This window comes from Mirounga angustirostris, unplaced genomic scaffold (assembly GCF_029215605.1).
Source record: "Mirounga angustirostris isolate CCGP_5_RB_7025 unplaced genomic scaffold, mMirAng1.0.hap1 SCAF_4, whole genome shotgun sequence".
Lineage (NCBI taxonomy): Eukaryota > Metazoa > Chordata > Mammalia > Carnivora > Phocidae > Mirounga > Mirounga angustirostris.
In genome coordinates, this window is record NW_026991712.1 from 172,650,779 (window position 1) to 172,673,510 (window position 22,732).

Here is a 22,732-nt window from a genome sequence, read left to right on the forward strand (position 1 = left end):
AATGCAAATATGATCATCTCTTTTTGCTTAAAACCCATCAAATGCATTGCTATGTGTTCTTCAAAGTGGGTGGTATGGTCCCTGTCAAGCTCTCCCATCTTAATAGGAAGTCTGTCCATACTCCCTCGCAGCTCCGCAGTCATTCTGGCTTTCTTTCCATCTTTCTAAAACAAATTTTTCCCAAACATTTCTAATTGCAGCCTACAGTAAGAAATTTATTTTACATTGCAACCTGGTTGACATATATAAAAATAAGATTTGCAAAGCAATAGCTTTATTACTTATGCAATACACTCCAATGCCTTTTTTTTTTAAGTTGGCACCCACTTGGGGCGCCTGGGTGGCTCAGTTGGTTAAGCGACTGCCTTCGGCTCAGGTCATGATCCTGGGGTTCTGGGATCGAGCCCCGCATCGGGCTCTCTGCTCAGCGAGAGGCCTGCTTCTCCCTCTCCCACTCCCCCTACTTGTGTTCCCCCTCACGCTGTCTCTCTCTCTATTAAATAAATAAATAAAATCTAAAAAAAAAAAAAGTTGGCACCCACTAGATTACTGTTATGACCAATTAATGGGGTATAACATGCATTTTGAAAAACACTGCTCTAAGCATTCAATTTCTTTGCCTCAGGGTCTTCGCATATGTTATGCTCTCTGGAAAGCTTTTCTTGTGTCCTCTTCACCTGGATAAATCTTACCCATTTTAAAGGTATGAAATCAAAGGATGCTCTCGCTCACCAGCGCGCGCGCGCTCTTTCCCTCCCGTCGACTGCCTACATTTGAATCCTGGAGATCGTGATGGAAGAGTTAACACGGGCGAAGAACTCAGAACAGCGCATGGCAAATAGTAATGCTTCGTCTTTTTATTGGGAAAGATAGTAATTATACAACTATTTGTGTGATTATTAATGTCTTCCAAGAGCTCCCAAACTCTAAACCCCTTGATTATTTTTTGTTCATTTTCATAGTCCTAGCCTCACTTTTCCATGGCAAGTAGAAAGCACTCAGAAGGGCGCCTGGGTGGCTCAGTTGGTCAAGCGACTGCCTTCGGCTCAGGTCATGATCCTGGAGTCCCGGGATCGAGTCCCGCACCGGGCTCACTGCTCAGCAGGGAGTCTGCTTCTCCCTCGGACCCTCCCCCCTCTCATGCTCTCTCTATCTCATTCTCTCTCTTAAATAAATAAATAAAATCTTTAAAAAAAAAAAAAAAAAAGAAAAGAAAAGAAAGCACTCAGAAAAAAACACAACGGGTAAGGAAGAACTGGCCAGAAGGCATAAAACCCTCGAAGCTGGAAAGAGAGCCCGCGTAGGGCATCATCACGTCGCTCCAGGAGCCCCGCCCCAAAGGCGGAGCCCCGCCCCAAAGGCGGAGGCACGCCCACCTGGCCTTCGGCGGTCACGTGAGACGCAGCTGGGAGCTGCGGGGGAAGCTGGGCCAAGATGGCGACCATGAGGAAGGTGCTGCCGCAGAGACTGGTGGGCTTGGCGTCTCTCCGGGCTGTAAGTGCCCCGGCCCGCCGAGGGGTGGCCCTGCAGGCACCGTGACGGTCGGGGTCGGGGCCTTGGCCCGTGGCGGCAGCTGAGAGGCGGAGCCGGACAGCTGCTCAGGCCACTGTCGGGAGGGCTTTGGAGTCTCAGATCTACTTTGTCCCGCTCAATTCCCTTGAGGGGCATGGGGAAACAGGCCCATAGATGGGGAACGACTTGCCCGGGTCTTGGAGACCTGGGGCGCCATCCCAGGTGTCCTGATTCCGTCCAAGGCTCTTCCCGGCGACCCTGGCACCTTCTCCCTCTGAGCTTCCGAGCTCTCCAAGCTCCTCAGTAGTGAAAATCACGAATGATCTTCCATTTTCCGAGGGGAAAAGCAAGGCCCTCGCCCTCCCTCTGCCTGCATTTCCAGCTCTTGTTGCGTTTGGGGACGCTAGGAGAGGTATCCTAGTGTGCCAAGTAGGACCGGGGTTGCGTAGAACCATGTGTGATTGATTCCCTTGGAATTGTACTTTGGTCATGTTGGATCCTGATGTTTCCCCCTCCCCTGCTCGAGTGGAGGGAAAGTGTAGGAGACCTAGTTGAATGAGGGGTTGAAGAAATTGTTTTGGTTAAAGCTGAAGCTGTGGTGTCCCAGTGGTTCTGCCACTTTCTAGGTCGAATGACAATTATTTGCTCTCTAAACCTCAGTTCTTCTCATCTATAACTTGGGTAAACATTACCTCAGAGTTCTTTGGAGGTTAAGGGAAATGTAGGTAAAGCATCTGACATTGTTTTAGCTCATAGTAAGTGATAAATCAGGTGCGTTATTTTTGCTTTAAGTTTAGAAGGGGTTATAAGTGTGTAGTGGGGAAATTACACTATCTTGGCAAGTGGACCCCTCAGAAAACCAGTTTGTTTTTTTTTTTAAAGATTCTTTATTTATTTGTCAGAGAGAGAGAGCACAAGCAGAGGGAGTGGGAGAGGGAGAAGCAGGCTTCCCGCCGAGCAGGGAGCCGGATGCGGGGCTCGATCCCAGTACCCCGAGATCATGACCTGAGCCGAAGGCAGACTCTTAACGACTGAGCCACCCAGGCGTCCCCCTCAGAAAACCACTTTAATGTCTACTAGGCCACCCACCCCTACCAATTATTAATGTGTAAAATAAAGATGGTACTTCCAGCTTGGAAAACTACGTGAGATGGTGGGTATTAATGTGCTTTGAAGAAATTCCTGGTGTAATGAGGTGGTGGTCATAGGCTCTCCATGGGGTTACTAGCAGAGGCTTGGTATCAGAAACAGATGGTTCAAGGCCAGACTTCTTCACTTGCTAGCTCTGTGATTTTGGAGAATCTTTCTGAGGCTGTTTCTTCCTGTATGGAGTTGAGATAATGATAGTCCCTGCCATGTGGGTACTAAATGAGTAACTGATCCTGAAGTTAGCACTGGGCTTTAGCTGGTATTAGCTGTTGGTATAGATATACCATAGCTCAGGCTTGGCCCAGGACTTCTGTGGTTAGAGATCATCTCTGAGCAGAGCTGTGCAGAGGGAACCAACTGGGTGTTAACCAAGACAAGAGAAGACTTTGGGGGGGGGGGGGGGCGTCGGGGAACGACAGAAAAGTGGCAAAGAGGCAACGTGGCCCAGGGGTTAAGAGCCAGCGCTGTAGATCAACACTGCCAGGTTCAGATAATGACTCATGACAAGCTAACTGTGTGACCTTGGGAAAGTTACTTAATCTCTGGGCTTCATATTTTTCACAGTAAAATAGAGATTGTAATAGTTCCTACCTAATAAGGTTGAGAGGATGATAGGGTTAATATGTAAAAGGCTCTTATGAGTGCCTGGCAAATATTAAATGCTTAATAAATGTGATTTATTGTTTTATTATGTGAAGAGTTGTTATGGGGAAGGACGTGGAATTAAGTTTGTTCTGTTCTGGTAAAAGGAACCTGGAAGCAGGTCTTGCATGCTTTCAACAAGGCCCTGTTATGTCCCAGGGCCTTGGAATTACAGGAACGGATAAAACAAAAGTCCCTGCCTCATGCAGTTTACATTCCAGTGGGATCGACTTAGGGCAATGTACCAGCATAGGTTGAACATCCCTGTTGTAGTGACATTCAACTTGCAGGGACCTTCCAACCTAGCCTGTTGACTTCATGAAATTCAGTGGCTCCTCACCTTAGTCTCTAGGAAGTTTTGCTGACTGAAAGCAAGGCCAGTTCAGGTGAGTTGTTCAAGTTCCAGCTGATTCATAGCAGGGAATGTTTCCTTCCTTAAGGGTTTCAGGAGTTTGGGATCCTTAGCAGATTACCCAGTGCACTTCTCCCCTTGCCCCATTACAGTATGTTTATCCAGATTAAATCTGGTAAAACGAAGTTATTTTGAAGAGTTTCAGTATTAAGAACAGAGGAAAGAGGGAAAAGAAGCCTCATATTGCTTGGTGGCAAGGAGGGGAAGATTTGGGGCAGACTTTAAATGGAGAAGATTCAAAGCCTTTTTATACTGTCTTCAGCTGTTGGTGTCCTCTCTCCCTGGACCCACTCCTTGTCATCACCCAGCCTATGACTGTAATAGAACAAGTCCTCCTCCATCCCCCAAACCCCACAAAGTGCAAGGCTAACTACTCCTCTCCTCTACCTAGGAATTGCCCTCCCCCCGGGGTGGCTATACCCGTCATGCATTTATTTGTTGTTTCAGTGACTTTTTAATGCATGCCTGCTTTGTGCCAAGCGCAGGGCCACACATGAGGGATGGAGCAGAGGTGGAGACAAAGTCTCGTAGAGCTTATATTCTCCTAAGGAAACTGAGTAGGCATTATTGTCAGGGCTCTGAAGGAATTAGAGTTTTATTTTTTTTAAAGATTTTTATTTATTTATTTGACAGAGGGAGAGCCAGAGAGGGAACACAAGCAGGGGGAGTGGGAGAGGAGAAGCAGGCCTCCCACAGAGCAGGGAGCCAGATGCGGGGCTCGATCCCAGGACCCTGGGATCATGACCTGAGCCTAAGGCAGACGCTTAATGACTGAGCCACCCAGGCGCCCCTGTTTGTTTGTTTTATAGCGGGGGCAGAGGGACAGGGGGAGAATCTCAAGCATGCTCTACGTCCTGTGCGGAACCCAGTGTGGGGCTCAATCTCACAACCCTGAGCCGAAATCAAGAGTCGGACGCTTAACCAACTGAGCCACCCAGGCACCCCAGGAAGTAGAGTTTTGAGATAGAAAATAATGAGGGTCAGGGGATTGGCAGCTTTACAAAGGGCAGTCAGAGGAGGCCCATCTGGCTGAAAGGTGAGAAGGAGCCAGATGTGGAAGAGCCAGGTGAAGAGCATTCTGGGCAGAGGGAACGGTAAGCCTTGAGGCCCTGCTGTGGGAGGAAGGCCATTGGGGCTGCAGTACAGGGACCCCAATGGGGGAAGAGGGGGAGTCGGGACAAGTAATGAGTTCACTGGGGGATGCGGGATGGTAAAAACAAGTCATGAGCTCTCTGAGATCAGCAGGAACCAAATGATAAGAACCTACTAGCCCATGGGGAGTGGGGTAAGGGGATGAGTCAGGTTTCTGGCTTAAGCAATAGAATGCATGTGTTGTTTTTTTACTGAGAAAGGATGAAGCCAGACGGAGCCTTAGAATTTAAACAGTTCTGTTGAGGGACTTCTAAGTTTAGGAGGTGCGAATAGGTTTGTGTAAGAAACAACCTAAATGCTCAGCTGTCAGACTGGCAGTTAGAAATGGGCCGGTACAAGGAGCAGGAATCTCTTGCCCGTTCCTCAGTGAAATGCTTCTGTTCTTTTTGTTCTTCCTTCTAAAATAAACCAAATGTGAGAGATACAGAGTGTTTACAGTGAGAAATACTGCTTCCTGTCTCAGTGAAGGTGGGTCCATTCTTTTAGATTTGTCCCCTTGTAGAATTGTGATAATCTCCTCCCATCACTTTTTGTTTCCTCTTTTAAATCGAAGGTCAGCACCTCTTCTGTGGGTACTTTCCCAAAGCGAGTGAAAATTGTGGAAGTTGGTGCCCGAGACGGACTACAAAATGAAAAGGTAAAGATGGAATTCAACCAGAAGAGGTTTTTTGAACAGCAAGCGTTGCCTGTGGTGGGCGCCGCGGGGATGGACAGAGCAAGATATGATCGCCCCTCCCCCCCACGCAGAGCAAAGTCGAGAAGGCCAGGCAGTCGTGGGTGACAGTAAAGCAATCTAAGACGCTGGTGCCCCAGGTGTGGAGTCCCCGGTCCGTCTCAAGATCCCCTGCGGCAGGGCGGATGGGAAAGGCGGCAGGAGAGGAGAGGGAGGGTGAGGGCATGCCTGTCATCTGGCAATTCCAATTCTGTGTAAGGGGACTTAACTTACCCCAAACGTCATGAAGGCCACATGCAAAGATTTAGCCTTAGAGACGTTCCTCACAACCTCGTTGTAATAAAACAGGTGGAAACCACCTCAGTGCTCAGTGTGGAGAAAGTTAGCTCAAATACCTTTTTTTTTTTTTTTTTAAAGATTGTATTTATTTATTTGACAGAGAGGTAGAGAGCACAGGTAGGCAGAGCGGCAGGCAGAGGGAGAGGGAGAAGCAGGCTCTCTGCCGAGCAGGGAGCCCAATGCGGGCCTCGATGTCAGGACCCTGGGATCATGACCTGAGCTGAAGGCAGACGCTTAACCGACTGAGCCACCCGGGCGCCCCTAGCTCAAATACTTTAATGACTTCATTAAATGGATTAGGAAGCTGTACTAATAAGGAACATGTTAAGTGATTGAAGCAGATTATAAAATAATAGACTTTTTTTTTCATCTTACACTTATATGTAAAACAAAAAAGTTTATATATCTGTGGGAACATCTCCCTAGAAAAGGATCTAGAACAGTGCTGTCCAGTAGCACTTTCTGTGAGGATGGAAATGTTCTAGATGTGAGCTGTCTTGGACACAAGACTATTGAGCACTTGAAATGTGGCTAGTGTAGCTGGGGAACTGAAATTTTGTTTTTATATAATTTAAATTAATGTAAATTTAACCATATATGGCTAACGTCTAATATATTGGACTACACAGATCTGGAAAGTCACATTATCAGGATGTTACCAGTGTTACCTCTGGGAGATTTTAAGGATGGTTTTCTTTTGTTTGGGGCATGTTTTCTGAAATAATTGTGCATTATTTTTTCAATCGGAAAAGCTCTTTCTTTTTTTTGGAAAGCGTAGCTTTAATAGTGAGAGCTTATTGATAACAATAAACTATAAGCTCTGTAAGGGCGGAATCATGTCTGTTCTGCTCACTGCTGTATCCCTAGCACCTAGCACCATGCCTGGAACATGGAGGGCTCTCAAAAATTACTTATGGGATAGATTAAGGTAAAGCAATGAAATTGAGGGGGTTGGCGTGAAAGGGCCTGGTGAGAAGGACTTGGAGTTCCTAGAATTTTTTTTTTTACCTAATCCTGTAAGTACTAGGGAGCCATGGAAGGCTTTTGAGCAGGAGAGTGAAACAATGGAGACTGTTTTAAAAAGATTCCTGCATGGGATGAATTGGTAGAGTGAGACCATGCCATAAAATGCAGGGGAGAATAATAGTAGATTTGGAAAGAGGAATCCATAGAATCTGGTGAGCAACTAGGCATGGTGGGGGAGGGAGAGAAAGAAGCAGCAGGCTGACCATGTGAGGATGAGGTCCAGTGCCAGTTGGGAGACAGAAAAGGGGACAAAGTGATACTTTGGGGGCCCCATCTCATGGACGCAGACAGAGGGTTAGTCATCTCTGCCCTTTCAGGTCATGGCACATTGCTCTCAATTTGTTTATGATGGGGTCATAAATTCACAAACAGTTAAGAAAAAGCCTTTATGATAGAAAAATATTGTTTCTATGTAAATATTAACTCCTTTTCAGGCGAGAAGCTGCCTCCATTGCGAAATGCTATCTGTAGAACTTGGACATGTCCCCCACCTATTGGCATGAATTACATATGAATTCGTGCTCGTGTTTGGAAGTCGAGATAGTGAAGTGCATGCTGTAACAAAGCTTTGAACTAACAGGCACCGGGTCTGAGACCATTTTATTCCCACTGTTGCTAACCCCGTCTTTTCTGGTGTTTCTTTCTTCATCACAGAATATCGTATCTACTTCTACGAAAATCAAGCTGATAGACATGCTTTCTGAAGCAGGACTTCCCGTTATAGAAGCCACCAGCTTTGTGTCCCCCAAGTGGGTTCCCCAGGTGAGCCCCGGCCCTCAGTAATAAATGTTTCTCAGATGAGAGAGATGTGAAGTTTTGCATTTGCCCTGGAAGTAAGTAGAAGCTGGGAACATAGGTCTCCAGATCTCTGGCTTGCTCTTGTGACTTGTAGGAGCATGGAGCAGCAGAAGACCATCACCTGGAAGGCAGGAGGCTTGGATTCCGTCTTGGCTTTGCCCCTGACTTGCTTGGGGACCTTGGGGAGGTCTTCCCCTCTCCAGGCTGAGAGTGACCTCTCAGGCCTCTTCTGGCTCTGGAAGTCTGGAATCTCTAGCCTTGTCTAGAAAAGTGGTGTCTGTGTTTGTAAAAGGGAAAGACGGATGATTGCTGTTTCACAGAAACAATCAAGTGGGAAGAAAGATCCTGTTTCAGCCGAGCATTAAGTAACACAGTCGGGCGCCTGGGTGGCTCAGTCGTTAAGCGTCTGCCTTCTGCTCAGGTCATGATCCCAGGGTCCTGGGATCGAGCCCCACATCGGGCTCCCTGCTCAGAGGGAAGCCTGCTTCTCCCTCTCCCACTCCCCCTGCTTGTGTTCCCTCTCTCGCTGGGTCTCTCTCTGTCAAAATAAAATAAAATAAAATAAAATCTTTAAGAAAAAGGAAAAAAAAGTAACAGAGAGTCTGTTCTCAGTAAATGCCTGGTAGTGTTGTTACTGCTTGTGTGAAGCTGGCGGTATTAGCTCTAGAGAGAAACTGGGGGACTTACTGGCCCCAAGGAGCCTTCAGGCCCATTCTCAGTCAAACAGTAAAAGCACTGGGGAGACATAGCTCTGCAAAGGGACTCATTCTTCAGGGGTTCTGGACAAGGGATTTCGTGATAAAAATGTTTTCTCTACCTGAGCTCTCTGCCTGACTCGGCAGTGACCTGGCAATGTCTCCTTTGGCTCCCAGATGGCTGACAATGCTGAAGTCTTGAAGGGCATCCAGAAATTTCCGGGCATCAACTACCCAGTCCTGACCCCAAATATCAAAGGCTTCCAGGCAGCGGTAAGAGACTCGCTTGATGGCGGGCTCTCCTGAAATGAGATTGATGACATTGGTCCCTGTCTTGTCACTGGGCCCTAGTCCCTATCCTGGGCTGTCTGTCTCAAGGGCTCATCTCCAGTAATGATGAGCGCTGTCAGACAGACCCAGGGCAGTTCTGGCCCTGCCACCCCCAGCTCTCTGACCTTGACCAGCTATTTAACCCCCTGAGCCTCAGATTCTGCCTATAAGGTAGGCCTGATCATAGTACCTAATGCTGGGAGGATTTCAGAGGATAGAATGCGCTTACATTACTTAGCAAGAGCCTGGGAGAAAGTAAGTGTTTAATACATATTAGCTTTTGTTGTTATTATCCATTTCCTCTTTAGAGAAAGGTGATTGTGCTCCTCACGGTGGTTGCTAGTATCTGCCATCTTTTTAGAGTGTCGGACAAGAACGTCATTGGGGATGCTGACTCTGAATTTAGGCAGGAAGCTGTTCTTAAGAGTGATGTCCAGGGGGTGCCTGGGTGGCTCAGTCGGTTAAGCGGCTGCCTTCGGCTCAGGTCATGATCCTGGAGTCCTGGGATCGAGTCCCGCGTCGGGCTCCCTGCTCAGCGAGGAGCCTGCTTCTCCCTCTGACCCTCTCCCCTCTCATGTACTCTCTCTCATTCTCACTCTCTCAAATAAATAAATAAATAAAATCTTAAAAAAAAAAAAAAAAAGAGTGATGTCCAGGGCAGTGATGTCCAGGGCAGTGCTGGGCCTTGGGGGAAGGCCAAGGGTGGTGGTGTTTCTTTAATGGAGGTGGAATTCACTGTGTTAATTTCCTTGGGCTGCCATAAGAAAATACCAAAAGCTAGGTGGCTTAAAACAACAGAAATGTATTCTCTCACAGCTCTGGAGGCGAGAAGTCTGAAATCCAGGTGGTAGTAGGGTTGGTTCCTCCTGAGGGCTGGGAGGACACAGCTCTCCTAGCTTCTGGTGAAGACTGGCAGTCCTTGGCATTCCTTGGCTTGTAGACGCCTCACTCCCATCCTGCCTCCGTCTTCGCTGGCCTTCCCCTCTGTGTGTGTCTTCACATGGCCTCCATCTTAGAAGGACGCCAGTCCTATTGGAGTCAGGACCACTGTGACCTCATTTTAACTAATTTCTTCTGCACCCACCCTATTTCCCTATAAGGACACATTCTGAGGTGCCAGGGATTAGGACTTCTACAGATGTTTTTTGGGGGGACACAGTTCAACCCATGATATCTGTGTGTTATAAAATTCACTGTAAGACAAGGGTTTTTGCCATGCTGGTGTTCCTTGAAGAGACAAAGGCTGAAAGGAATTCACCTGGCTCTTGGCAGGTTGCTGCTGGAGCCCAGGAGGTGACCGTCTTCGGAGCTGCCTCAGAGCTGTTCACCAAGAAGAACACCAATTGCTCCATCGATGAGAGCTTACAGCGGTCCGACGAAATCCTGAGGGCAGCTCGGGCCGCCGGTATCCCCGTGCGCGGGTGAGTCGCACCGCGTCGGTGCCGCCTGCCTCCTCTTCAGTACCGTTCTGGAAGGGGGCAGGCTCTGACTCAAGCCACCGTCCCCCTGCATACTTCTTATCCTGGGCGCAGACGGCCCATGCTCCACACCTTGAGATCTTTCCTCAGATAGCTGTGCTCAAGAAATCCTGGCAAGTGCTTTCTCCAGACTGGTTTTGGGGTCAGTCCCCCAGAGGAATCCAGCAGGACAGGACACTCACCAGGGTCTGTGGGGTCAGATGAATCCCAGCTCCAGCAACCCCTCTCCACACATGTCTGAGGACCCCCATCGGCCTCTGGGTCTCCAGGCACTGTCCCTGTGTCATCTGTGACCTCACAGTCCCCCAGCAAGCAGGGCTCTCCCTGCTTCCAGAAGACAGACCCGGCTCAGGAAGGCCGAAGAGTCGGCTGTGAGGTCGCACCGCTGTCCACAGCGCACCCAGTGTGCTCTTTCTGAACGTGCACATGTGATCACCTCCCTCCCTGGTTAAAACCTGTCGGTGACGCCCCGGCTCTGGGCTTCTCACCCGGCTTCCGAGACACTGCCTTTGTCCGCAGCCTCGTCCACTGCCACTCACCCCCCCCCCCCCCCGCCCTGCTTCCTCAGCTCGCTGCGTTCCAGCCCGACTGGAACTTCATTCCTTATGTCCATGCTCCCGCTCTCTCTCGCCTCTGGGTGCTTTCCATAGACTCCGAACTCTCTTGTCCTGCATCCTACTTGTCTGGGCTAGCTCCTGCTCATCCTCCAGCTTCTCCGGGAAGCTTTCTCTGGCCCCCAGCTGGTGTTCGTGCCCCTCGTTGGGCTCTCATGGCCCCCTGGACATCCTCTGACAGAGCACTTAGCTGCATGTTAGCTTCTCCCCCGCCGGACCCTGCGCCCCATGAGGGCAGAGCCCACGTGCCACAGTTCGTGGTGGGCTCCCTCCCGCGGCGCAGGGCCAGCACGCTGGGGTGCTGGGAATGCGAGGGGCCTGGGGAAGCAGGGGCCCATGGGGTCTGCCCGACTCCCAAGCCTGTGCTCGTTCCTCAGCACCTCCCTTCTCTTTGCTGAGCAGCGACTGGAGAACAAGGGGGAGAAGGAAGTTGGGAAAACACCCTGAGATCTTTGAGCCTGAATGATGTATCCAGCCAACATTTGTGATGCCTGTCACATGCCGAACAGTGTGCCAGACTCTAAGAGGTCTCAGTGGGGCCTTAGCGCCAAGAGGGCAGGTGGGAACAGAAGCCCACCAAGGTCCAAAGCCAAATTCCCCGCGGCTGGCAGGTCACCGGGTCGGCCACGTGCTGTGCGGTGCAGACGCCCTGGGCCCTCAGAGGCCCTCAGGGCCCTCCGTTCTTCTGAGGCTTGAGCACCCTCTCCACCACCTCGGGGGCTCCACGCTGCTCTGCTCTCTGCCTGGAAGGCTCTCCCAGGGGCTCTCCCGCCACCTGCCCCCCTCCTTGGCTCCCGTGTCAGAGCCTTGGAGGTCTTGCTGGGCCGCCCTGGCTTCGGTCAGCCTCCTCTTCGTCACTCCCGCCACATCCCGTTCTCCCCTCCAGAGCACATCACTCCGACGTCACCTCACCCACTCCTTCGGTTGCCCTCGTGTCGGCGCTGTCTCTAGCTGGAAATAGCCTCCACGGGGGCAGGGACCTGTCGGCCTTTTCACAGCGTGACCCAGCACCCGGCACGTCATGGGCAACTCCGTCAGTGTCTATAGAATAAAGGAGCGTCTGGATCGTTGGGCAGCTCACCGGAGCAGCCGATCCTTGGCCCGCAGGCCAGCCCAGCCCTTCTGTTCCCTGCTTGGGTTTCATCAGTCCTTGCCCCCCCCCACCGGGAGCAGGGGCCCCTGCTGCCTGTGGCAGATGTTCTGCTCTATCTCCCTGCCCCAGGGCTCAGATGCCTGCTCACTTTGCCCTCTCTGGCTTCTCCCCTCAGGCCTGGGCAGCCCCGCTTCCCTGCCCCGGCTCGCCACTGCCCCCTCCTGGCGCCACGCGGCACCCACTCCGTTCTGGCCGGCGGTATTGAATCTGCCTTTCCCCCAGGCATTTGACCTTGTCCCCCTTCAGGGATGGCTGTCAGACTTCTGCCCTGCGTCAGCCCCGCGTCAGCCCCGCCGGCCTGGGAGCCTGGGGGCGCTGACACCATCCCTCCCCTGTCCTCCCACAGGTATGTCTCCTGTGTGCTCGGATGTCCCTATGAAGGGAAGATCTCCCCGGCTAAAGTAGCTGAGGTGTGTGGGTATCGGGCCGAGGGTTTTCTGAGGGTTGTCTGCCTGGCCTGCCCCTGAGGTTCCCCTCACCACCCTTTCCTGGCGGGTCACTGATGTCACTCGTTCACGCAGCTCCCAGCACTTGCTCCCGGAGGCCCACTTCCGAGTGCGCTTGAAACCTCTGCCCCAGCCTGGAAGCCTCTGACTCAGTTTGCAGTCTGGTCAGTGGACAGGTGATAGTTGAGGGGATCTGTGGAGGGGCTCCCCAGCCAGGCTCCCCGCAGTTCCTTGCTGGGGTTGGAGAGGCCAGCACGCCCTTGGTGTCCCCCGAGCAGGAACCAAGTCCACACCGAGGAGAGCGCAGTGTGGGAACAGAGTCTCAGCAACCCGAGAGTTTATGCCACTTAGTGTCAAAGTCACCCTGCGAATTTGGTGTTATTATTGTTAGTCCGTTTCTCAAGTGAGGAAACAGACTAGATAATTTGCCACACAGGTTGCAAATGGGGACACTAGGTCTCAGTCCCCAGTCTGTTTACCTGCCACCGCCCTGCTCTTCCTGCCCACCCGGGAGCCCCAAGGAGAGCACGCTGCTGACGGTGGTGGTGCTCCTGTCCCAGCCGCCCGCCCCGCAGCCGCCCCGCCAAGTCCCACCACTGCTTCTCGGAAGGGGAGGTGGAAGCTCCGCAAAGATCAGCCCTTTGCCAGGGCCCCCCAGCCTGGGAGCAGCCGAACTGGGATGGTGACCCAATGTGTGTCACTCCAGAGCCCACTCCTTTGCTGCGTCTGTCCCCCCCCCCCCCCCCGCCGGCTGTCCTCAGTGTGCCGCCTGGGCGGTGGGGGCCTCGCCGGTCCATCTGCCTGGCAGGCCTCTGAGAGTGTCACCTGCGTCCCTGGCCCTGTCACACGCCCGCCGTCTGGCAGCGCAGTGTGGGGCAGCATCTCAAGTGGGGCACACGCTGCCCTGGCTTCTCAGTGACTTTAGGGATTTGCAGATGAGCTTCTCAAAGTTCAAACAGTTAGGTACTTCTATTAAAAATACGTAACTAGCCCCTCAGACCCATGAGATTGTAGATCTTACTGAGGGCAAAGTCACGTGAGAGGAATCCATTTTATTGATTCCAGTCGTTGGCTCTGCCCCGGTGTGTGGAGGTGGCACGTGAAGGCCTGAAGTCGGGGGCACAGGGGCAGGAAAGGGTGGGAGGAAAGCTCGGGGTTGCAGCCCAGGGTTGCTCCAGGGGCCAGCTCTGTTCCCTTACGTCTCCGCTTCCTGGTGAGTAGAGTGGGGATCGTCATTCCCACTAGAAAGTTGTAAGGAGCCGATGATCGGACAGGAACGTAGCGTTTCCGACAGGGAGATGTTCGGCACAGGCCCGGGACCCCTGCTTCTGAGGTGTTGGGCCCCTGGCTTGAGGAACCTGGTGTCCTCCAAGTGCTTGCTTGCTTGCTTCCCCAGGTCACCAAGAAGATGTACTCGATGGGCTGCTACGAGATCTCCCTGGGGGACACCATCGGTGTGGGCACCCCTGGGATCATGAAGGACATGCTGTCGGCTGTCATGCACGAGGTGCCCGTGGCTGCCCTGGCTGTCCACTGCCATGACACCTACGGCCAGGCCCTGGCCAACACCTTGATGGCCCTGCAGGTAATCGGGGCAGGTCCGAGGAGGAAGGCACGTGTGCATTCTCCAAAAGGACACGGTGGCAGGACAGCTAGGTTCCCGCCTTCTTTCAGTGAGGATTCACGGATACCTGTGTGCCAGGCCCTGGGGTGGCCACAGAGGACACAGACACGTGACCCTGGCCTGTAAGGGTGTGTGTGGGGGATAGTCAGGGGAGTTTTGTGGTAGTCCCAGTGCGTGTGACAGATCACCTGCAGGGAGGAAGCACGGGGCTGAGGAAGGCCTCCATCCCAGCTGGGGAGGTCCGAGAGGATATGCCAGAAGAGACCTGAATGAGGCCTGGAGGATGTGAGGAAGTTAAGCAGCTGGAAGAGGGAACGGGAAGCTGACTAGGCAGCCCTGCGCTATAAGGCTGAGGTGGGGTTTGGGGAGAACACACACCGGGGGGCCCAGGGAGTAGTGTGACTGCGCATGCGCGTAGGGAGCGGGCAAGGGGGGTGCTCGGAGAGGCCAGCAGAGGTCACTCCAGGGGGGTCTTACCTGCTGTTCCCCCAAGACTGAACTGAGCGTTCAGATTGGGTTTCCCTTGAGGTTTGCTCCTTGTGGACTGGCCACCCCTTAGAAAGTTCTGAGTGTCTGACCACAGGTGTGTCTGCGTCTTGTGTCTGACCTTGCTGTCGCGTTGGTTGAAGTCTGGCCTGTTGTCTTTAGGTTTGCTAAAGCAATCCTGGGCTGCCTTTGTTCTTGTGGGGTTTTTTGTTTGTTTTGGGGTCTTAAGTTATCTCCTAGAGGCTCAGGTCTCTAAGCCACATGATTCTGTAAGCTGGGTCTGTTTTCTCTGTTGTAGCTGTCCAGGTTAAGGTCTGTGGGAGGTTTGAGGGGAGAAGAGAAAGGGAAACAGTCATTAGGAGAGTGGGCGGTGCTGACCCAGGGAAATGGGATAGGCCCCCTGGGGTTAGAGGCCCAACTTGAAGTGAGAGCAGCCTTAGGCTGGGGTGGTGGGAAGTGGGTAAATGAATAGCAGTAAACAACAGGGGCCTGAAATCTCAACTGTGGGAGGTACTTCCTTTAGGTTTGTGGCCAGGAAGCGCCTGGGGAGACCTTTCAGGGTGAGGAGTTGAGTGTGAAAGGAACGGGGGAAGATACCCCTGGCAAAGAAACTGTCCACAAAAAAGATTCACACTGTTCCCAGGAACTAAAAAGAGAAACATTGACAGAATCCTTAGCCAAAGGAAAGAGTAACTCTCAGTGGAATTTCAGGCAGCAGTTGATTGGGAGGTTTGCAAAGACCTCCTGGCTTTGTAGGCTCTGGTCCCCACAGTGACACCCATGTTTCCCCATCCTTGTGTTTCCAGATGGGAGTGAGTGTCGTGGACTCTTCTGTGGCAGGACTTGGAGGCTGTCCCTATGCACAGGGGGCATCCGGAAACTTGGCCACTGAGGACCTTGTCTACATGCTGTCTGGCTTGGGCATTCACACGGTAAGCGCACCTGCCCCCTGCTGGCGACAGCCCTGAACTGACTAGAACCCTCCTTGAAGCCTGAGGACAGAAGCTGATGGTTTTGTTTAGGGGTTTTTTGGTGAAAGGGAGGACAGTTAAGAGGTAGCAGAGGAGGCACCAAGGAGTAGGGAAAGGGCCACATCCATGACCTGAGCCAGTTCCCTCTGGACCTGTACTGCTCCCTGTAAAATGAGGGCAGGAGAAGGAGACAGCCATCCCCAGGGCTCTGTTAGTGAGGACCCTCAGTGGTGGCTTGGAAGCAGTATCTCGTCTGAGCTTTGGGACCAGATGGATCTTGGTTTAAAACCTAGTCCTGCCACTCACAGGCTGTGTGACCTGACAAACGACTTCACCTCCCTGGGCCTAAGAAACGGGAATGCTGACAGCTCCCCTTTGTGGGGCTGTGATGAGGACTAGGTAGGAAAATGGAGAGTGCCCAGCCCAGAGCTGAGCACACAGTACGCATCAGTACACGTGAGCTCCTGCCACGAACAGGTTTTCAGGGTGGCCCTCTCGGGTGGTGTTTCCCTCCCGGCTCACTCTGCCTGGCAGTCTTTATTACTTCAGTCTGCACTTTTTGACTGCTGCAGGCCAGGCCCTGTGCTGGGCGCTGGAGATGTGGACTGAACGAGAATGACGAGATCCCTGCCGTGGTGGCAGCAGTAGAAACCATTCCACAGACGGAGGCATCTTATACAAGGGGAGCCCCCAGGGTAACCCCAGATGGCAGAAGGCTGCAGCCTTGCAGGCAGGTGCTGTCCTAGCACAAGAGGAACGAGAAGGTCTTCACCTTTACTCTCTTAGTATCGGTTTTCTGTCCAGTCCGATGTCTCCCTGGGTGTTGCAGGCATGTCATGACCTAGTGCATCCTCTAACTTGTTTCTCAAAGGGTGTGAACCTCCAGAAGCTCCTGGAAGCTGGGACCTTTATCTGCCAAGCCCTGAACAGAAAAACCAGCTCCAAAGTGGCTCAGGCTACCTGTAAACTGTAAGCCCCTTTGGGGGACTCAGTGGGAATAGGGGCTCACGTGAATGATTTGGGGAAAGGGCACATGGAAATGGGAATGAAATTAACAGGAGTGGGCACCTCCCTGGCAGGTCCACACATAGGTCTCCTGCAAAAGGGAGGCAAGGGACAGGAGCTGCTTGGCCTCAGGCCCTCCCTGCCGGACCCTAGTCTGAGTGAGAAGCCTGGGGGGCTGCGGGTCTCCCTGCCCTATGGACCCACCGGCCCAGGAGCTGAATGCCTGGGGTCCCCCTTGGAACCCAGTTCCCTGGTGCTCAGGCCCCATCTCTGGATGAAATCCGTCAGCTAGCTACACAGCCTGACCTGCTGTGGCTCCGGGGCCGTCGCTGACTCCACAGAGCAAAGCGGCCTGGAGTTTTTCCCCAAGCTGGCAAGGGCATTTGGAAGGGGTGACGGCTGAGCTGTCTTGGTGACCACCTGCCGCCTGCAGCGTCTTTGGAAAATGTGCCCTCTGAACATGATTTTTGAACACAGCTTATGTAATTAAAGGTTTAATGACATAAAAGCACGTGCCAGTATCGTGCAGCTGTGTGTGTATGAATGGGGGAGACTGGTGGGGAATAAAACATCTTTACAGCATGGCATTCTGAGAGGAACGTGTAGACTTGGAACTAGCCTATGCATCTCTGATCTCCTCCGTTTCCCCACCTGATTCCCGAATTTTTTTTTTTTTTAAGATCTTATTTATTTGATAGAGACACAGCGAGAGAGGGAACACAAGCAGGGGGAGCAGGAGAGGGAGAAGCAGGTCCCCAATGAGCAGAGAGCCTGATGTGGGACTGGATCCCAGGACCCTGGGATCATGACCTGAACCGAAGGCAGACGCTTAAGGACTGAGCCACCCAGGCGCCCCCTGATTCCCGAATTCTTAATGACTGCAAACCAGTGGCTTTGGGCCGGCTCAGACCTGGCCAGGACAGCCCGGTTGCTGCGGCTCCTGGCTCTGTGGGCAGGGAGTCCGCCCGTCAGTCGTCCCTGCAGGACTCCGGGCCCACGGCCCTCCGGGCTGGGCACGCACTTTGGCTCATCGCTCAGGATGCCATGACTCTGCCCCACCTTCCCTTTAAACAGGAGCACCAGAGCATTTTCTAGCCGACTCTGGTAGGCGGAGTCCGGACCGACCGACCACCCCCGGCGGTTCGCGTGGGGGCTGAGCGCAGTCAGTCGCGCGATCTCTCCCTGGGCCTCAGCTTCCCCGGCTCTCGGGGGCGGGGGGGTTGCAAACCAGACCTCCCAGAACCAGCTTCCTTCGGTCAGCGCCGCCCCCGGACTGCCTCTGCTGCTCGCCGTCGCTGATTTCCTGCGGGGCTCGGCGGGTGCCGAAAGGCTGGAGAGGCCGCGGGGAGCGCGGCACCGGGCTCGTCCGCCCCGCCCTCGGCCTGCGGCTCCCGCCGGGAGACAGCTCCCGGGCGCGCCGCTCGCCTCCCGGCTCCCAGCCCCAGCCCCGCCCCCGCCACGCCGCGCAGGCGCCTTGGTGCCACAGCGCCTTTGGTCCTCGCGGCGCCCCGTAGCGCGCTCCCCGGCGACACGTTTCCTTGGGGGCGTGGAGGGGGCGGAACCAGGTGGGACGTCGGCTCTTAAAGTGACCCGGACGCGGGGCGCGGGAGGCGGGAGGCGGCGCCGCTGGAGGCAGCGCGGGGAGCGCGGTCTGGAGCAGGTTGGCGAGGCGAATGGGTGGGGGCCTGGCGGGCTCGCGAGGGGCTGCGTGGTCTGCGGAGAGCGAGGGAGGGCTTCAGGGGTCCGGGCCGCGTCCTGGGCAGAGTCCCGCTAGGACGGGCTCCTGCAGCTCTCAGCTCCCGCCGCCTTGGCTGGGGCGGCCCGGGTTCATTCATTCCCGACCCGGAGACTCCGAGCTCGGCCCCTTCGGAGCCACGGCCCAAATCCCAGCCCGCCGCTCACCGCCTCCTCCCCTCCATTTTGCAGACTGGGAAGACCGAGGCGGCGACAGCCGACCGAGGTCACCCCGTCGGTCCGGGGCGAGGCTGGCTTCACCAGGCTTCCTGCCTCCTGGGGCCCATCCGCGACCACTTTTCGGGCTTCCGCACGGCGGGGTGAGGGTGGGGGCGGCCTCGGGGTCCGGAGCGAAGTCCAGCTGGAGGCGGTGGTGAGGGGGAAGGGTGAACTGCTTGGTGCGAGGTTAGCGGGCTGTGAGCCTGGAGATCCGGATTCTAGCCGGGCTGTCACAGCGGTGTGTCCTCAGGCAAATTACTTAATCTCTCTGACCTTAGTATCGTTCTCGGTAAAGTGCCAGCCATAACACTTGGCTCATCGGGATGTTGGGGGAATCCAGGAAAATAATGCAGAAGTGCCCGGTACAGAGCCTGGCACGCAGCAAGCGCTCAGCCAAGTGGGTGGGAGTGGTAAGCCGGGAGAGGGGATTGAGGCAGCCAGGAGGAAGGTGGCTGCGGGCCAGGCCGCACCGAATGAAAGACCTGAGTGTCTGGAGCCTCCTCCCCCGCCCCCCACTCTGCCCGCAGGGTTTGTTCAGGGCGGAGGTGCACACCTGGCAGTGGAGTCGGGACCAGGGCCACGTCTACACCGCCCGGCTCCGTGCCGCCTGAAGTTGGGCGGCGACCCAGCTGGCCCTGGCATGCATTGGTAGAGGCTGGGCCAGCCGGACTGACCCGGGGTGGGGTGGGGCCCACTCCAGGACGTTGGTGCTGCAGCTCCAGAGCTGGGCTCAGCCTGCCTGGCAAAGCACCCCACCCTGGGGCCATTTGGTGTGTTTCCTGCTTCCTCCCAGCTGACGGGAGCTACCCAGAGCAGGAGGTGTTAATCACTGGCCAGTTTACACCCAGTGATAGCAGAGGGATTGGAAAGGCCTGAATTTGAGCAGACAGAACCTCTTCCTGGGCTCTTGGGAGTCCCGGGGCTGCTGCCCTGTTTCCTTCTGGCCAGGACTGCTTAGTCCCCAGACACCTGGGAGGTTTTAGGTTTCCTCTTCAGTCCCAGGTAAATTGGGACTAGAGATTGTGGTGCCTGCACATCAGTCTCCCCACCGGTGCGGTGTGGCAGGGCCTTTCAAGTCCCCTCGTTTAACTCTCACACTACCACATGACGTTTGTACAATTACAAGCTCCAGTACAATTACAAGCTCCAACTTACTGGATGGAAAGTGAGGCCAGGAGAGGAGAAGTGATCTCCAAGGCCTATGGCCACAAAGAGGTGGTCTCCAGACGTGCAGCGGGGCTGATTCCAGGGCCACCCTGTTCACTAGGACACGGTACTGCCTCCGACGTGAGCCGGAGGCCCTGAGCGGCCACTCTCAGCCCCCTCTGACGCCCTGTGTTCTGGGCCAGGTACAATGGCAGAGAAGGTGCTGGTGACCGGCGGGGCTGGCTACATCGGCAGTCACACGGTGCTGGAGCTGCTGGAGGCCGGCTATCTGCCCGTGGTCGTGGACAACTTCCACAATGCCGTCCGTGGTGAGCATGGGGGGTGTGTGCCTGTGTGTGTGTGTCTGTCTGTCTCGTCCCTTGGGAGCCCAGGACCCATGTCCTCTTTTGATGGGCTCCCTGTGCTCAACCAGGAAGGGGCTCCATGCCCGAGAGCCTGCAGCGGGTTCAGGAGCTGACAGGCCGCTCTGTGGAGTTTGAGGAGATGGACATCTTGGACCAGGCAGCCCTGCAGCGTCTCTTTAAGAAGGTAGGTGCTAGGGGCGCCTGGGTGGCTCAGTCGTTAAGCGTCTGCCTTCGGCTCAGGTCATGGTCCCAGGGTCCTGGGATCGAGCCCCACATCGGGCTCCCTGCTCGGCGGGAACCCTGCTTCTCCCTCTCTCACTCCCCCTGCTTGTGTTCCCTCTCTCGCTGTGTCTCTGTCAAATAAATAAAATCTTTAAAAAAAAAAAAAGAAGGTAGGTGCTAGGCAGGCAGGCAGGGGGCACCGCCGAGGGCCGGCCTGTACAGTGACCTCTGACCCTGGCTTCGCCCCTGCAGCACAGCTTTACGGCAGTCATCCACTTTGCGGGCCTCAAGGCCGTGGGAGAGTCCGTGCAGAAGCCTCTGGATTATTACAGAGTTAACCTGACCGGAAGCATCCAGCTGCTGGAGGTGAGCTGAGCGGCAAGGTCCCAGACACCAGGAGATCCCAGCCAGGCGGGCCGTGCCAGGCACAGTGGATGAGAGCCTGGAGGGGAGAGTCAGGCGGGGCCCAAGCTGTACCATTTTAGACACACGTCCCTCTACGTCTCCCCACCTCTCTGCCTCAGTCTCCCCATCTGTAAACAGGAGTGCCCAAACCTCAGCCCCTCTCACCTGTGAAGGAGGAAGGGGGTGAGAATACGTGGGAGGCAGAGGCCACTGACGCCTCCCCTCCGTGGCCAGATCATGAGGGCCCACGGGGTGAAGAACCTAGTGTTCAGCAGCTCAGCCACCGTGTACGGGAACCCACAATACCTGCCCCTGGATGAGGCCCACCCCACAGGTGGCTGTACCAACCCCTACGGCAAGTCCAAGTTCTTCATCGAGGAAATGATCCGGGACCTGTGCCAGGCAGACAAGGTGAGGGCCCCCCTTGACGCAGCCCGCAAGGCCTCCCATGAACCTGAGGGTGGGATCCCGAGCACCACCCATCCAGGAGGAAGCGAGGACTCTGGAAGCGGCAGTGACTTGCCCCACGTCACAGCACTGGGTGGGTGGACTTTCCAGGGATAGAGCGATCAGGCGTGGCTGGGGGGCGGGGGTGCGGGTAAAGAGCTCTGGATTCCGCCCGGGCACAGCCCGCACCCTCACCCCACTCCCCTGACCCGTGTCCCGCAGGCCTGGAACGCGGTGCTGCTGCGGTACTTCAACCCCATAGGCGCCCACGCCTCGGGCTGCATCGGCGAGGATCCCCAGGGCATCCCCAACAACCTCATGCCCTACGTCTCCCAGGTAAGGGAGAAGGGGAAGGTCAGGGTACAGCTGGTGCCAAGGGCCTGGGAAGAGCTGACCTGACCTCCACCCCAGGTGGCGATCGGGCGACGGGAGGTACTCAGTGTCTTCGGCAACGACTATGACACGGAGGATGGCACAGGTGAGCCCAGGACCAGGAGGATCCAGGAGCCAGGGGGAGAGTGAGGTCCCACAGGCACGGTCCTGAACACCCCCCACACCCAACCACCTCCCCAGGTGTCCGGGATTATATCCACGTCGTGGATCTGGCCAAGGGCCACATCGCAGCCTTGAGGAAGCTGAAGGAGCAGTGTGGCTGTCGGGTAGGGAGAGAAGGGAGAAGCGAGGCTGGCGAGGGAGACGGGGCTCCAGAGGGGGTAGTTAGTCCAACCCGCCCCACCACCTGCTCTCCTCTCGTGGACAGATCTACAACCTGGGCACGGGCACGGGTTACTCGGTGCTGCAGATGGTCCGGGCCATGGAGAAGGCTTCTGGGCAGAAGGTAGGCCGGCTGCAGCCCAGCCCCGCGTCGACCCCCTGCCCCGACTTCCGAGGCGGCCTGGGCCCCTCCCACTAGCCTCCCTGACGGGCCGGCACTGCCCGGCTGCTCCGCCCGCCTTAGTGCTGGCTGCCTGCAGCTGCGTTTCTGAGCCCGGTCGGCAGCCGGGTGGGCGAGGCCAGGGCCAGCTCAGCTAAGCTCCGGCTGCTTCGTCTCTCGCAGATCCCGTACAAGGTGGTGGCACGGCGGGAAGGCGACGTGGCGGCCTGTTACGCCAACCCCAGCCTGGCCCTCAAGGAGCTGGGCTGGACAGCGGCCTTAGGGCTGGACAGGATGTGTGAGTTTGCGCCCCCACCCCTGACCCTGGGTGCTGGCTTGATCCCTGGGACGGGGTCTGGGCACGCCCACCCGGGGCTGCCCGAGATGGTGGCGGCCCCGCATTCCGATGTGGACCCTCGCTCCACCCCTCCCCCCATCGCAGGTGAAGATCTGTGGCGCTGGCAGAAGCAGAATCCTGCGGGCTTCGGTGTGCAGGCCTGAGACCCTCCCCTACCACACACCAGAAAAGGAAAGAGAAGCTGGCTGCTCTCTCCAGCCTCTGGGGGGAACCCAGGGGCCTCAGCCTCCCCTACCTCAAACCCAAGCTGGGCCTTCTCAGCCCACCAGGCATGAAGCCAAGGGCTCCCCTGACCAGGAGTTGGGGGTATCCCTAACTCTTCTCTGCAACAGCGTCCAGGAAGCCATCAGGACCACCAGAAGTGAAGGGGGGAGCAAGGGTCCCGAGACAGGCACTAATTTATACTGCTCTGAAGCGTTTTACGAAGTATTTAAAATAAAAGTTTTCTAACACTGGG

General features: G+C 55.1%; 2 protein-coding genes across 6 annotated transcripts; both read left to right on the forward strand.

Moving 5' to 3' along the window:
- Positions 1-1,340: 1,340 nt before the first annotated feature.
- Positions 1,341-17,016, forward strand: HMGCL (3-hydroxy-3-methylglutaryl-CoA lyase). 2 transcript variants are annotated; one of them, XM_064589765.1, is made up of 10 exons: positions 1,341-1,494; positions 5,421-5,504; positions 7,560-7,667; positions 8,576-8,671; positions 10,001-10,149; positions 12,320-12,383; positions 13,816-14,004; positions 15,336-15,461; positions 16,372-16,469; positions 16,580-17,016. In XM_064589765.1, the coding sequence occupies exons 1-10, from the start codon at positions 1,435-1,437 to the stop codon at positions 16,656-16,658; spliced, it is 1,053 nt and encodes a 350-aa protein (XP_064445835.1). In that variant the 5' UTR covers positions 1,341-1,434; the 3' UTR covers positions 16,659-17,016. The 2 variants fall into 2 exon arrangements, with proteins under 2 accessions (XP_064445835.1, XP_064445836.1); XM_064589766.1 differs by having other exon boundaries at positions 16,794-17,016.
- GALE (UDP-galactose-4-epimerase) lies at positions 16,372-22,725 on the forward strand. Of its 4 annotated transcripts, none has more exons than XM_045898456.3 (11): positions 16,372-16,469; positions 19,808-19,933; positions 20,038-20,153; positions 20,444-20,557; positions 20,831-21,007; positions 21,266-21,379; positions 21,455-21,521; positions 21,617-21,702; positions 21,804-21,881; positions 22,101-22,215; positions 22,360-22,725. In XM_045898456.3, exons 2-11 carry the CDS (start codon positions 19,813-19,815, stop codon positions 22,416-22,418), a joined length of 1,047 nt encoding a protein of 348 aa, XP_045754412.1. In that variant the 5' UTR covers positions 16,372-16,469; positions 19,808-19,812; the 3' UTR covers positions 22,419-22,725. The 4 variants fall into 4 exon arrangements, with proteins under 4 accessions (XP_045754412.1, XP_064445837.1, XP_064445838.1 ...); XM_064589767.1 differs by lacking the exon at positions 16,372-16,469 and adding an exon at positions 17,939-18,070; XM_045898455.3 differs by lacking the exon at positions 16,372-16,469 and adding an exon at positions 18,066-18,165.
- Positions 22,726-22,732: the final 7 nt, after the last annotated feature.